General features: G+C 45.9%; 1 protein-coding gene across 1 annotated transcript in view; it reads right to left on the reverse strand.

Moving 5' to 3' along the window:
* Positions 1 to 1729: 1729 nt before the first annotated feature.
* HDAC6 (histone deacetylase 6) overlaps positions 1730 to 12329 on the reverse strand; it is a 1945770-nt gene continuing 1935170 nt past the window's right edge. Inside the window, exon 29 of the mRNA XM_069647471.1 lies at positions 1730 to 8096. Coding sequence (XP_069503572.1) covers positions 8037 to 8096 — 60 coding nt within the window. The 3' untranslated portion in view covers positions 1730 to 8036. The remainder of the gene's footprint in view (positions 8097 to 12329) is intronic.

Raw genomic sequence — 12329 nt, forward strand, 5'->3', positions numbered from 1 at the left:
CAAGAGGCATTCGTGGCCCAGAGGGCAAGACGGCTTGACGCAAACACCTTCTTGCCCCATGCGTCAACCCCTTTACTTTCAGTGTCCGATGGAAGGGACAGGAATGTAAACGTCTTCAGGCTACCTGTCACAAGTTGAACCGCCAAGCTCTCGGGCTAAGCATGGGAAGAAAGAAAGGCTGGATCCGACTGAGCGGGATGGCGTTTCCAAGCCAGATCCTTGTCCACAGCAGGAACCGAGGCAGGTTTCTCCCACATCTCCAATACGGAGACCTCCACCGCCACAATGAAGGACAGGAGCGTTTCTTTTTGGGGGGCATCCACCAGAATATCGCAAAGCTTGTACTGAACCATGGACCTGGATGGAACAGATCGTCCTAGAGTACTGCCCATTTTAGCTATCAAGCGCTGGAAGGTGTTGAGGGGCTTACTAGGGGTGGGAGCTGGCAATAATTCCACCTCCAGTGAGGTGTAGAGGCCACTGCCCCGCTGCAGGTCCTCTGTCAGGCCCAGCACGTTCTCACCTTACCCGTAGAATTTTTCCTGAAAATCCCTAATCTCTCTAGAGCCTATATGTTCAAACCCAAAAAGGACCTGGACGCCCTCCTCATCATAGATGTCGTACATACTTGATATGAAGATAACCCTAGGGAGTGGAACGTATTCCCGCAGAGCAGGTCAGCACCGGAGATGACAATGAGACCTCTGTCTCTGCCCGATCCAGGCCCTAGCAATTAGGCATGCGGGAGTGGTTCCCAAAGGCTACCCTGCTGGTTACATCAGATGCAATGTGACCCTGCAGCGCCATCGCCTGCGCCACAGGTGACTAGGATGGAGCGGATGGCGCCTTGGCAAAGATGTCCAACATCTTCAGGTGGAAGTTCTCCCAGTACTCTGGCGTGGAGGACTGGGCAGGAAAAGGTACCCGCACCGGACGCTCAGGTGACTCCCATGAGTGGTGGCGCTTTTTTTCAAAGAGGAAGACTAATGTCAGTGCGAGGAATCATTCGGGGAACACGACCTCTTCCGATGCTTCTTCTTGACCTTTTCCCTGCATGGAGCCGCTCACTCTTCGGGCGTCGTTCAGTACTGTGTGGCCTTGACCGAGACCACAGAGCCTCACCCTTCGCCTTGTAGACGAATGTGAACGTCTGCGCCACCCTCTCCCAAAGGGCTTTCGGGTACCTGGACAGGCATGACCCACAGTCCTCGGTGTCATGCTCCTTGCCTAAGCAATATAAACCAATCTGTTGCATATCTAAGGCTGACATCTGCCGGCTGCATTGCGCACAAACTTGAAGACCAAGGCCTTAGCATATTAAAGAAAATGCTATCATGTGGCAGTTTTAATATTTCTTTTAGGGTAGAAAATATAGTGGTACTTAAATTACGAGCACATACAGATCTTTATATGTACCAGCCGCATAACATCTGGCGCAAGGGATGCCCTTGAGGTCTGTGGAAGACATTGTTATGAATTAGTGCATGTGCCTTCTGGAGGCTATTTAACACTCTTCTGGATCCAAAGTTATTTCAAAGATAAGAAATCTGTGGGATGAAGACGGTATTCATCAGGCAACACATTACTGAAGTTCACAAACGTGTAACATCCTTGAAGGAATGTGGTGAAGAGGAGAAAAAGAAATGTTAAGGGTACAAAACAGGAACCCACAAATAATTTCAAACTGCAAATTAATTAAATACGGATTACTAAATGAAAGAGAGGCAGCTTGTGTAGTTAAAACAAGAGAATGCTTTATTTCACGCCAGAAGAAAGCTGATTTCTCAGCTGAGTGCAAAGTGAGACTAAAAGTTTCATGTCTGACTGCTTTTGTTTTCAATGTAGATACAATGGTGTACAGTTCATTTTTAAACATCCTTTCCGTAAATCAGCCAGTTGAAAAAAACGCCCAGCTCAGTGGAATCACGCCTTAGCAGGAGGAGCCACCAAACCAACCCCCCCGCAGGCGTGGCCGCCGTTGGCAGTAGGTTTTCTCACTTTACAGATTCGGCAATATACTCCATTTCCGACATAAAAGGAAGGAGGAAATACAAAAGGGTGAAGCAAACAGAACAGTCATATTTTGGTGCCATGTTGGCATATTACACTACACACTACAAATACATGTAGGTATTATTCCTTCACAGCGGAATCTGAGTCCCCCTCCCTCAACCCTCGTTGCAGGACATTGGCCTTGAATTGCCTTTCCTACTACACAAACCGTGTTTTTGCAGTGAACACTGATAGGTGAAAGGCCTGGCATGGCAGGTCTCGATGTAGAAAATAGCTCAGAAAAGTGAAGGTAAATTTAAGAATGTAGTAAATGTGGGTGAACTAAAAAAAACAGGAAGAAAAAAATGGGGGTAGGAAAAAGCACCATAATGCAATTAAGAAAAAGTAGCTTGGAGCAGAACATTAAAAGTAAAGTTGGAAAAAAAAGAAAAACGAAAGTTAACAGTGCCATGCACATAGATCAAAATAAAACGGTGAAAATACACATATATATTTATATACAGCTTCATAAGATTAAAATAACATGTATGCAAATGAATGTCAGCATATTATCAGCATATGCACTCATTCATAAACTGTAATAAGCTATGTATGAATGTCTATTGCACAAACTATGTTCCTTATCAAGCAATAGATTTACAGCTCATCATACAAACTTGAGATAAATATACATCACGAGCGTGCATTATTGTGACCGTCTGTCCTTCCCATGGACATTCCCATGTGCAAGGTAGAAAGGATACCGGCAAGTCATTCAATACATGTTTTTATTTCCTTCTGCTAAGTGATGAAGCCCTGACCAGGGATGTGCAGCATTTTTATTGTGCGAAACAAGTAAACTATAACATTTGTCTGAAGCCCTTTTTTCTCTAAAAGATCATTACATCTAAAATACGAAGAACGGTTACATGAGATTTTCGGCAGCTATATATTACTACAGGGGAAAAGAGTTCAACTATAGCATTTAGAATACAGTGAGATAGGCATATGTCCGGGTGTTCTCCATTAGCAGCTACCCAAACCTGCCACATTTACCAAGCTGGATCTCCAGACGTACCCTTACTTTGAACCATTTAAGAGTTATGACTAAAAAGAATGCTGTGCCAAGACACAAATACTTTGGCACATTTGTCTCTGCAGCTTTCATTCTGTAAACTAACTTTAGCTACCACATAACCCACAGACCTTTTAACATTTCAGTTTAAAATTACCACAAAAACTGGCTGAAATAGTGCAGAGAGCCAAAGTAAGGACCCGCCTTGGCCCAGTCCTAGTGCTGTACATTTTACAGCCGGGCAACCGACACCTGATTTGCATACATCAATGAGCCCTGCAAGGGTGCAAGCTCGCGGATGACAAAGCGCTTTTCATACATTCATCGTTAGAAGAAAAAAAATCCTTGCTCGTTGCAGTGGCTTGGAAAGAGCAACTGTAACCCTCCCTGAAGGATGGCTACTCTAGGTCTACCCCAAGGGAGGAAATGGCTTCATTCACAGGGGACACCTTCAGCTCTTCCTTGCAGTGATATAATGCATTGCTTAGCGATATATACCTCGTACCCCGGAACTCAATCCGTGGTAACTTCACGGAAAGGACCTCGTTTGAGGCCCTCTCAAAGGCTTATGTATACTTTTCTGGTTGAGGTGTAAAAAACAACAAAAAAAAGTAAGGCACCTGGTTCTTGTGCCTTTTTAGCATCCTGACGAGAAAATATGCAGCACTGCCAGAAACCATGTGCATTCATGGCAACCTGCATTACTACAAATCCCTATGGATTTTGCTTGCGTTTTACAGACGTAGAAAGCGGGCGGAATCTTTGGCGTTCAAATGTTTCAGCCCAACTCAAAATGACACGCGGGCGCAGACAGTGGCGGTTTTTGTGCATGAGCGGAGGAAGATTTGGAGCGGATATTACGCTCCATCCAGAAAATCCACTGCAAAATAGCACGATTGAAGAAAAAAAAAGGCAGTTTTTGTATGATCTGTGACATTTCGCACTCCATTTAAAATGAGCCCCTTACAGGCTAAGAGGAAACACAATCTTAAAGGACCTCTCTGGTGCAGACCTACAAGATTCCAGCTCAATGAAGAATTACCATATCACTTGACTATATCAACTGTAACACTTTAGGATGCCTTTTGCAGACCTTGTCCTCATGACACTACATGACTTGGAGAAGACTACTTCGGCCTTTACCTGGAAAACCGTAGCAAAGGATCCTCTCAGAAGCATCACAGCTTTTGTATTTATATTAAACTAATTCAAAAAGCCTCTTCTAATTCTTTCCGGTGGAACATCAAGTCAATCAGAAACAACAAATGCATAGCTAGTTTAGAGGAAGTGTACTTGCTCCCAGACCCACCCCTTTTAGCGCCTAACAGATAAACCTACATAGAAAGCCATGAGGGAAGAGACTCAAATTATCCGGAAGAAAAAAGAACTAGCTGGTCCAAGCAAACTGGGGGGCTTGAGACAGCTGGTTGCTGATGTTTGTCTCTACAGGACCACCCTTTGAAAGGGAACTACGTGTTACAGGTGTGACTTTGGCATGAAGAAAAACTGGAAGGGGTATCTCCTGGGCAGGGGACAGGATACTTTAAACTTTCGGACTACAACACCTTGCAGTTGTGTCATTAAGGTGCCTTTGTTTCCACGTGACTTTAGTGCAAATGCCGTTTTGCAAACCTTTGAGTTCCCGGACAACTCCTAGCCTCACCCTGCTTCCTTATTAGCAAGGTTCGCCAACTGTTTGTCTGAGGAGCATTTACATGAAACCCTGCAAGGTTCTGTCAGCCAATGAATGCTCTGCAAGAAAGCAAACTTTCACCAAACAATTGACACCCATGGAGCAGAGAACCTGAACGAAGACACCACAGGTAGATTTGTAGCGGAATCCAAACACACTACCCTCTTCGAACATTACAGCAAGTCTTCAGCAATATATGAACTCGACAGGGAAGGAGCTGGTTTACCAACAATGAAGAAAAACTCAAATCAGAAATAGAAGGGCATTCAAATGCAACTGAAAATCAAAGGGGCAGAATTACTGGTAAAAAAAGGCCATACAGGATAAGTAGTTGCAAGAATCATTGAAAGTCTTCATGGCACATTCAACAAAAACTGAGCTCAGAGCCCATATACTGGCTTGTTCTTTTGTCCTGATAATATGTGTCACCTTCCCAGCAATTAATACGATTACTATTTTACCAAAGGCCATAAAAAGAAAAATAACTTGAGGGGTAAATGATAGCCCTGGACCCTAATGTGCACTTACTGAATGCTTGTGTTTCTTTAGATTGTTAACCACATGGCAAAGAGTCTCTATTCCTGTTTCTATCATTTTGTAAGATGGACAACTTGCCTTCTTGCCCAGCAATCGCTCCCTTTGCCCAATTCCCTGCGAGTCGAAGGCATCATCGCAAATGTTAACATTTTTGGCAGTCCAAACTATCTTCTCATCTGGCAGGTCAGGTTTGATGGTGTTGGGTAAGGTGAAAAGGCGGAATTCCGTGATAAAGAAAGAAACAAAACCCAATAAGGAGCAATAAATGAAAACCTGCAGTCCACTCCCTTGTACCAAAAAGGCCACACCTAAAGAGAAGCGAGAGTCTGACCCAAGTGCTGATAGGAAGACTATGGAGCCATGTGCCTCCCGGGGTTACCAGGACCCAAAGCCATTAGGCAACCATATGCAAAAAAAGGACACTTCCTAAACTTTGCATAAAGGGAGAATTACACTTAACGAACACATTTTAATTGTCGGACATATTTTGAAGCTACTAACTGCATATAAGTCTCTTTTTGATGCACAAATGCTGTAGAACTGCGGCACTTTGCTGCCAACACTTAGCCTAGAGTTGCAAATCTTAAACAATGCTTATTTTGTGGCTGTACTCTTTATGATCAAGCGTCACACATCCGGCACAAAACTAGGATGATGCTCTGGCAGGCTTTTTCAAACTACTCTGCATTAAGTACACGTTACTCATGAAACCACTGAGTATTGCAATGTTTGAATTACGATATCCCCCTGCCCACTTTCTGAAGACGGAATAAAGTGTGCTTTCAGTTTTACGTCAAATTGTGGTTTATGATAGTGTGAAGAACCATGACAGGAGCCTGCTTTCTTACATAACCACCTTGGAAGCAAGACATGCAGGGCTGTGCCACTAATATGAACTTTATAGTAAGAAGTTAGCAGTAAGTTGTCAAGACCTGGGGAAAAAGGGGGCGATGCGTGTGTGCATGCCGATAGAGCTCAGGCTCAATGTCGAGCAGGCATAAATTAATCTGTGGTCTACCACCACAGTCAGATAAAAGCACATTTATGAGGACAATGCACAGTTTCACTACCTCACTGGAGCAATAACTTCTGCCATCATAGTCAAAACAGCAAGACAAACAGATTTTGTTTTGCTCGTTTGAAGCTGTCTGTGACCATGAACATATTAGAGTGGATGAACACAAATACAATTCAGGCAGGCATAATTATTTGAGATGGTAGAGGAGGAAAAATGACAGTAACGGAGTGAAAATAATCTTCCTTAAACCATACCTCTACTGGCGGACAACACACAGTGTTGGGAATAACAGAAGCAAATTCAACACAAAAAAGTCATTCTAATGTTCTCATTTGTGGGATGATTGGCTTTCTTGACAAAGACGTAATAACGTGTAGCTGGTGCTTCTAGAGGAGACATCTTCTAAATGAAAAGGAGCTATACAGAAAAAATACATCCTACTTGAAAGGGCCCTCTCCCATGTTCTTGGAGATTCAAGAGAGGGAGCCATGGAGCATCCAGGACGCAGGGCAGTCACACTTCCTACAAGTAACCACTGAGTCCTTGGGGGAGTGGAGGAGGGCACACTGTGGCTCATAACCACAATGGGATGCTTTAAAGCAGATTTGTTTGTGACTGCTTCTCTCTCCCTTGAATCCATTTTGCTCCCCCTCCTCCATCCCATGCGGTTCATAACATCAAGGTCACTGCTAGTGATCTTTAGAGTATGATCTCTTGACACAGCCCACACACTAAGATCACTGGGATGAAGTACAATATTTAGAGGGCATGTGCTACAGTGTACACAAGAAACAAAAAGCAACAAAAATAATAAAACATTTTTAGAAAAAGGAAAACAAGCGAGGGTAAAAGTCAAAAAGTCAGACAATGTTTTAATGGATTAACCTTCCTCCTTTTCCGTATGAAAGATGAACCTGAAGAGGACTAGCTAGCCAGTCTGACACAACATTGAGTTAAAGCGATACGTTTTGAATCTGAAGAAAAAATACAGTGAGCTACAAATGTGATGCGTTGCAGATTCAGCGGCAGTACGGTCTGGATGAGGAGGAAAATTCTTCAGACACAGAGAGAGGGGCGGAAAAAGCATTCCCTGAGGATATAACCGCTTCTGGGAAGAAAAAGCGGTCCCATAGGAGATAGCTGCTCAACACTCACCTAAAAATCAAAAGGATTGCTCTGAGAAACCAGACGCAGACGAGGGGAGGCAGAATCCTTGAGCGATAGTGACTTACCTGCTCAAGTATATGCCCTGTAAATCAACCCCACAAATATCTTTCCGAACTGGCATTAACATTATCTCAGCAAAACCAGCAAAGGGGACAACATGCCTGATAAGGGGCAGATAACTCTCAGGTGGAGCGAAGAGCACCATGTAACCATGGAGAAGATAAAGGTAGATATTGTGAAGACATTTTTACCACATGAGCAGCTATAGTTTTAGGTCTCAGTTTAAAGGCACTACTACTAATCTGCTCTAAGCAGCCTCGCAGGCTACAGTCAAAATGTGTTAAATACCCTGAATGTTTTAAGGCTGGTTAACTAGACCAGCCAGTGTGTATCCTTTGCTATATCCCTGGTTGCAGAATCTCAAGAGAAGAATTCCTGTCCATCTGGCAGCTGGTGGTCTACACCTATCCCTCTTTAGTCAGAGGGAAATGTCTTGTTAAGACCAGAGGGAGGGATCTATTGAGGTGAGGTAAAGTGTGAATTTGACATCACCATCAGGCCACATCTACGCCGAACTTCATCAGGTGAGCGACATTCTTGGCATCAGAAAGGACCTGTGGGGGGAAAAAGAAGAAAGGCAGACCATCAGATGGGCATAAAGACAAAAACAACAAATAACTTGCCTCTAGGTAATGTTCTTTCTGATGGATGTTCCTCCCATGGATTCCTCATCTACGATAATCCTATCCACTGCGCAGTTGTTCTCTGGAAACCTTCCCGCCACCACGGGGTGCAGCGCGGCTCCGTCCAACGCCTCTATGAGCGACACATTAGGTCGGGGCCACTATATATTTAGGAGTCGCCCCCTGTGACCTCAGTTCCACCCTTAGTTCCATAGCCCACCGTCGCTGAGGGACCGCAGAACCGATGGGGCACTGGCTAACCACCAAGAGGGATAGGTAGGGAGGGCGATCAGGAATTTGTGGGAGGGACATCCATCAGAAAGATTACCGAGAGGTAAATAACTTGACTTCTAATGGATTCCTTGTCAACGATAGACTCCCATAGCATTACGTAGATCGGAAGGAGGGAGGAAAGCAAAGGCACTATCTAGACCAGACAATTCTGCAGGACCACCCTCCCAAAACAGGCATCCTGACCAGAAAGGGAATCCAAGCAGTAATGCTTAGTCAACGTGTGCAGAGATGCCCACGTTGCCACCAGGCAGAGGTCCAGGACAGGGACTGATGTGGCAGCAACACCTCTGGTAGAATGAGCCCAGACACCTTCAGAAACATAGATGCAGCGAATGATCCACCTCAGCAGTGTATGTGTGGGCACAGCCCTGCCAGCATGGGCAACAGCGTGACCAATGAAAAGCTGGTCATCTTTCCTGGCCTCTCTCAACAGAGATACATAGTAGCAGATGGCCCACATCGGGTCCAGCTGATAAAATCGTTCCTCTGCCTTGGAAAGGTGAGGCAGAGGAAAAAACACAGGAAGATGGATCTTTTGAGGGAGATGAAAGTCTGAGACCCCCTTTGGAAGAAAGGAGGGCTGCACTCTGAGCGCCTCCTTCTCTTTGGAGAAAACCAAATAGACAGACTTAACAGAGAATGCCTGGAGCTTGCTCACCCGTCTTGCGGAAGTGATGGCAACCAGGAAAATTACCTTTCGGGTGAGCAACCCAACAGAACAGGAATGGATGGCCTCAAACTGAGCACCCATAAGGAATATCAAAACCAAATTTAAATCCCACACCAGACCACAAACGGGCACGGAGGAAACTGGTTACACAAACCCTGCAAGAATATCATAGCAGTGGTGATTGTGAAGAACAAGCGCTGTTCTGGGGACCTTTAAAAAACCAGAATAGCATCAAGGTATCCCTTTACCGTGCCGATCTGCAGGCCCGACTGGGCCAAAGATAGCAAAAAATCCACAACAGGGTGTAACTGACACGTTAAAGGGTCCAAATCGCTCTCCTGGTACCAAGCCAAAAATGTGAACCACCTGCAGGCGTAAATGGACTTTGTTGCGGGTCTTGGAGCTGGTAGGAGTGCATCAAGGACGTCATCCAGCAAGTTTCACTCTTTACATCTTAGCCTCTCAGTAGCCACACATGAAGGGCCAGGCTGCTGAGGTTCGGGTGCTGGTCCCGCCCTTCTGATTGAAAGTGTTGATTTATTTTTACCGGGGGCGCCAGGGAGGGCAGATGGACATGTCCAGCAACTCTGGGTACCACGTCCTGCAGGGCCAGTCCAGAGGGATCCAAATCAATGTGGTCCCGAACAGGCACTATCCCTTGAGTACCAGTGGAATGACAGGGATCAGTGTAAACACATAGAGGAGGTCGAATGTCCATTCAACTGTCAGGGTGTCCCCAAGCAATCCCTGATGAGGAAATTCCCTGGAGCAGACAACTCACACTTCCTGTTAACACTGGAAGCAAAGAGATCAAGGAGGAATCGTCCACAAGGAGAAAATCACATCTAGAACTTCCTGGTTAGGCATTAAGGTTGAGGCTGCCGAGGTTCGGAGGAGGACTTGCCCCTCCGATTGAGACAGCAAGTCGAATTTCCTCAGGTGGTGCCATGGAGGGCAGATTGACATGTCCAGCAACTCCAGGGACCACGTACTTTATGCCCAATCCAGAGCAATCAGAATCAGCATGGTCCCGTACGGGCGCAATCTCCTGAGAACCAGCAGAATGAGAGGGATTGCCAGGAACCCATAAAGGAGGTTGAATGTCCATTCAACTGTGAGTGCATCCCCCAGAGCTCTCGGTTCACACCGGGAAGCCAAGAGATCTACTTGAGGAGATCCCCAAAAGCAAAAGATCTCCTCCAGAACAGGCAGAGCTTCACTCATAGGAGGCCGAAGTTCGCCTGCTCAAGGCATCAGCCGTGACATTCTCTCTTCTGGCAAGATGGGCAGCTGTCAGAGAGATGTCGTTCTCCAGAGCCCAGAACCACAGTCGCATTTCTTCCCTGCAAAGTGGCAAGGACCCCACTCTACCCTTCTTTTTGAGGTAATGGATGGCCACCGTGTTGTAAGTCAGGGTCAGCACAGTCTTGCCCTCCACAGAGCGGAAGAAGGCAAACAGGGGCAGGTTGACCGCTTTAATCTCCAGCAAATTGCTATGTTACAGCGACTCAGAGTGAGACCCCAGTCCGCTCACTGTTTCGACAAGTGAGCTCCCCAACCTGTCAGAGATGCATTGCCAAAACAACGCACCTTTCAGCAGGTTGTTCCTTAAGACCCACCAGCAGGGCTCAAGTTGAGGGTACACATGGGTGGACGGAGTCCCCCCACCTTTTCAGATGGTGGACGGAGTCCCCCCAGGTATTTCAGAGCCATGTGTAAAATGAAAAACATTGACTGTCTTTTTTGCAGTGACCTCGGCACTCAAACTTCGCAGGCCAGGCACTTAACCACTGCACCACATAAACTGACGAAATGCAGCAAAAAACTAAAGGTGAAATGACATTTCGGGACTGCATGTTCCAGGATAAACAGTGACATTGGTTCTTGGAGTTTAAAACATTCACACCTTTTTAACATTTTCTAAACACTATTCAAAGAAAATATCCTGCCTTGGTTTTTTGTGTGTGTTGATTTTATGAAAGTCAAACGCCATTCGTCCTGTGAAATTTGTATGGTTATGCAAAGCCAATTGAATGAAATTAGCATATTCCACCTTGATATGCTAATTTCTGGTGATGTCACATGCCATTGGTATGTTAGTGAGTCCCCCCCCACCTTTTTAATTAGGACTTGAGCCCTGCCCACCAGGCAAGGTCTTCACCCACTCCAGTCAAAACCTGCAGAAGGTCTGACATGTGGCCCTGAAATTGCACCCATTGGCAAGAGTAGCCACTGAAGCGATCTCAAGCAAGCTGAGTATCCAGAACTACTAGTATTAAGGATGCTGTGATGCCTAGAAGGCGAAGAAAGATCGAAGCAGGGACTCATCGCTTTGATTGTAGGACACTGTTCATCCGAGAGATGTTCGCCACTCGCTTCTAGGGCAAGAATGCCCTGCCCAGGCTAGTGTCCAAAAGCTGCCCTACTAAATCGGAGGGAGTGGGATGGCGAAACCTGAGGCTTTTTGAAGTTCAGGATAAAGCCCAAGCTGTGCAACAGATTGTATATACGGAGCAGGTGCTCTAGCACTAGATCGGGGGAGCAAGCTCAGGCAAGCCAGTCTTCCAGGTAGGGAAAGACCTGAATGCTCTTCCTCCTGAGGTGAGCTGCGACCACTGCTAGGAGCTTGGTGAGAACCCTGGAAGCTGAGGAAAGATCGAACAGCAGAACTTTGAACTGGTAGTGATGCTGGTCTACCACAAATCTCAGGTACTTCCTGTGCTTTCGATGAATGGGCACATGAAACTAGGCATCCTGCAGGTCCAGTGATACCAATCAGTCCTGCAGTTTGAGTGCTTGCAATATTTGGGCTAGAGTAACCATCTTGAATTACATAGGAACAAATTCAGCAGCCCCAGATCAAGTATCGGATGCAAACACCCACCCTTCTTCTGAACAAGAAAATAGGTTGAATACCACCACCCCTTGCCTCGTCCCGGGCATGGTACCAGTTCAATCACGCTCTTTGAGAGAAGCCGACTTACCTCCTCAGAGGATAGGATTAAGAGGCAAGGTGCTAGTGTGAGGGCTATGGTCCGGGGGTTGCTGCACAAAAGGGAGTCAATTGCCCTGTTAGATGACCTGTAGGCCCAAGCACCATAGGTGGTCTTGAACGATTCTGAGCTGAACAGGAAAAGCCTCACCCCACACCCAAGAGATTTGTCGGAGAAGACCTCATAGAGGGTTAGCAACTTGCAGTG

This window comes from Ambystoma mexicanum, chromosome 2q (genome assembly GCF_040938575.1).
Source record: "Ambystoma mexicanum isolate Mex_15411 chromosome 2q, UKY_AmexF1_1, whole genome shotgun sequence".
NCBI classification, from domain to species: Eukaryota; Metazoa; Chordata; class Amphibia; order Caudata; family Ambystomatidae; genus Ambystoma; species Ambystoma mexicanum.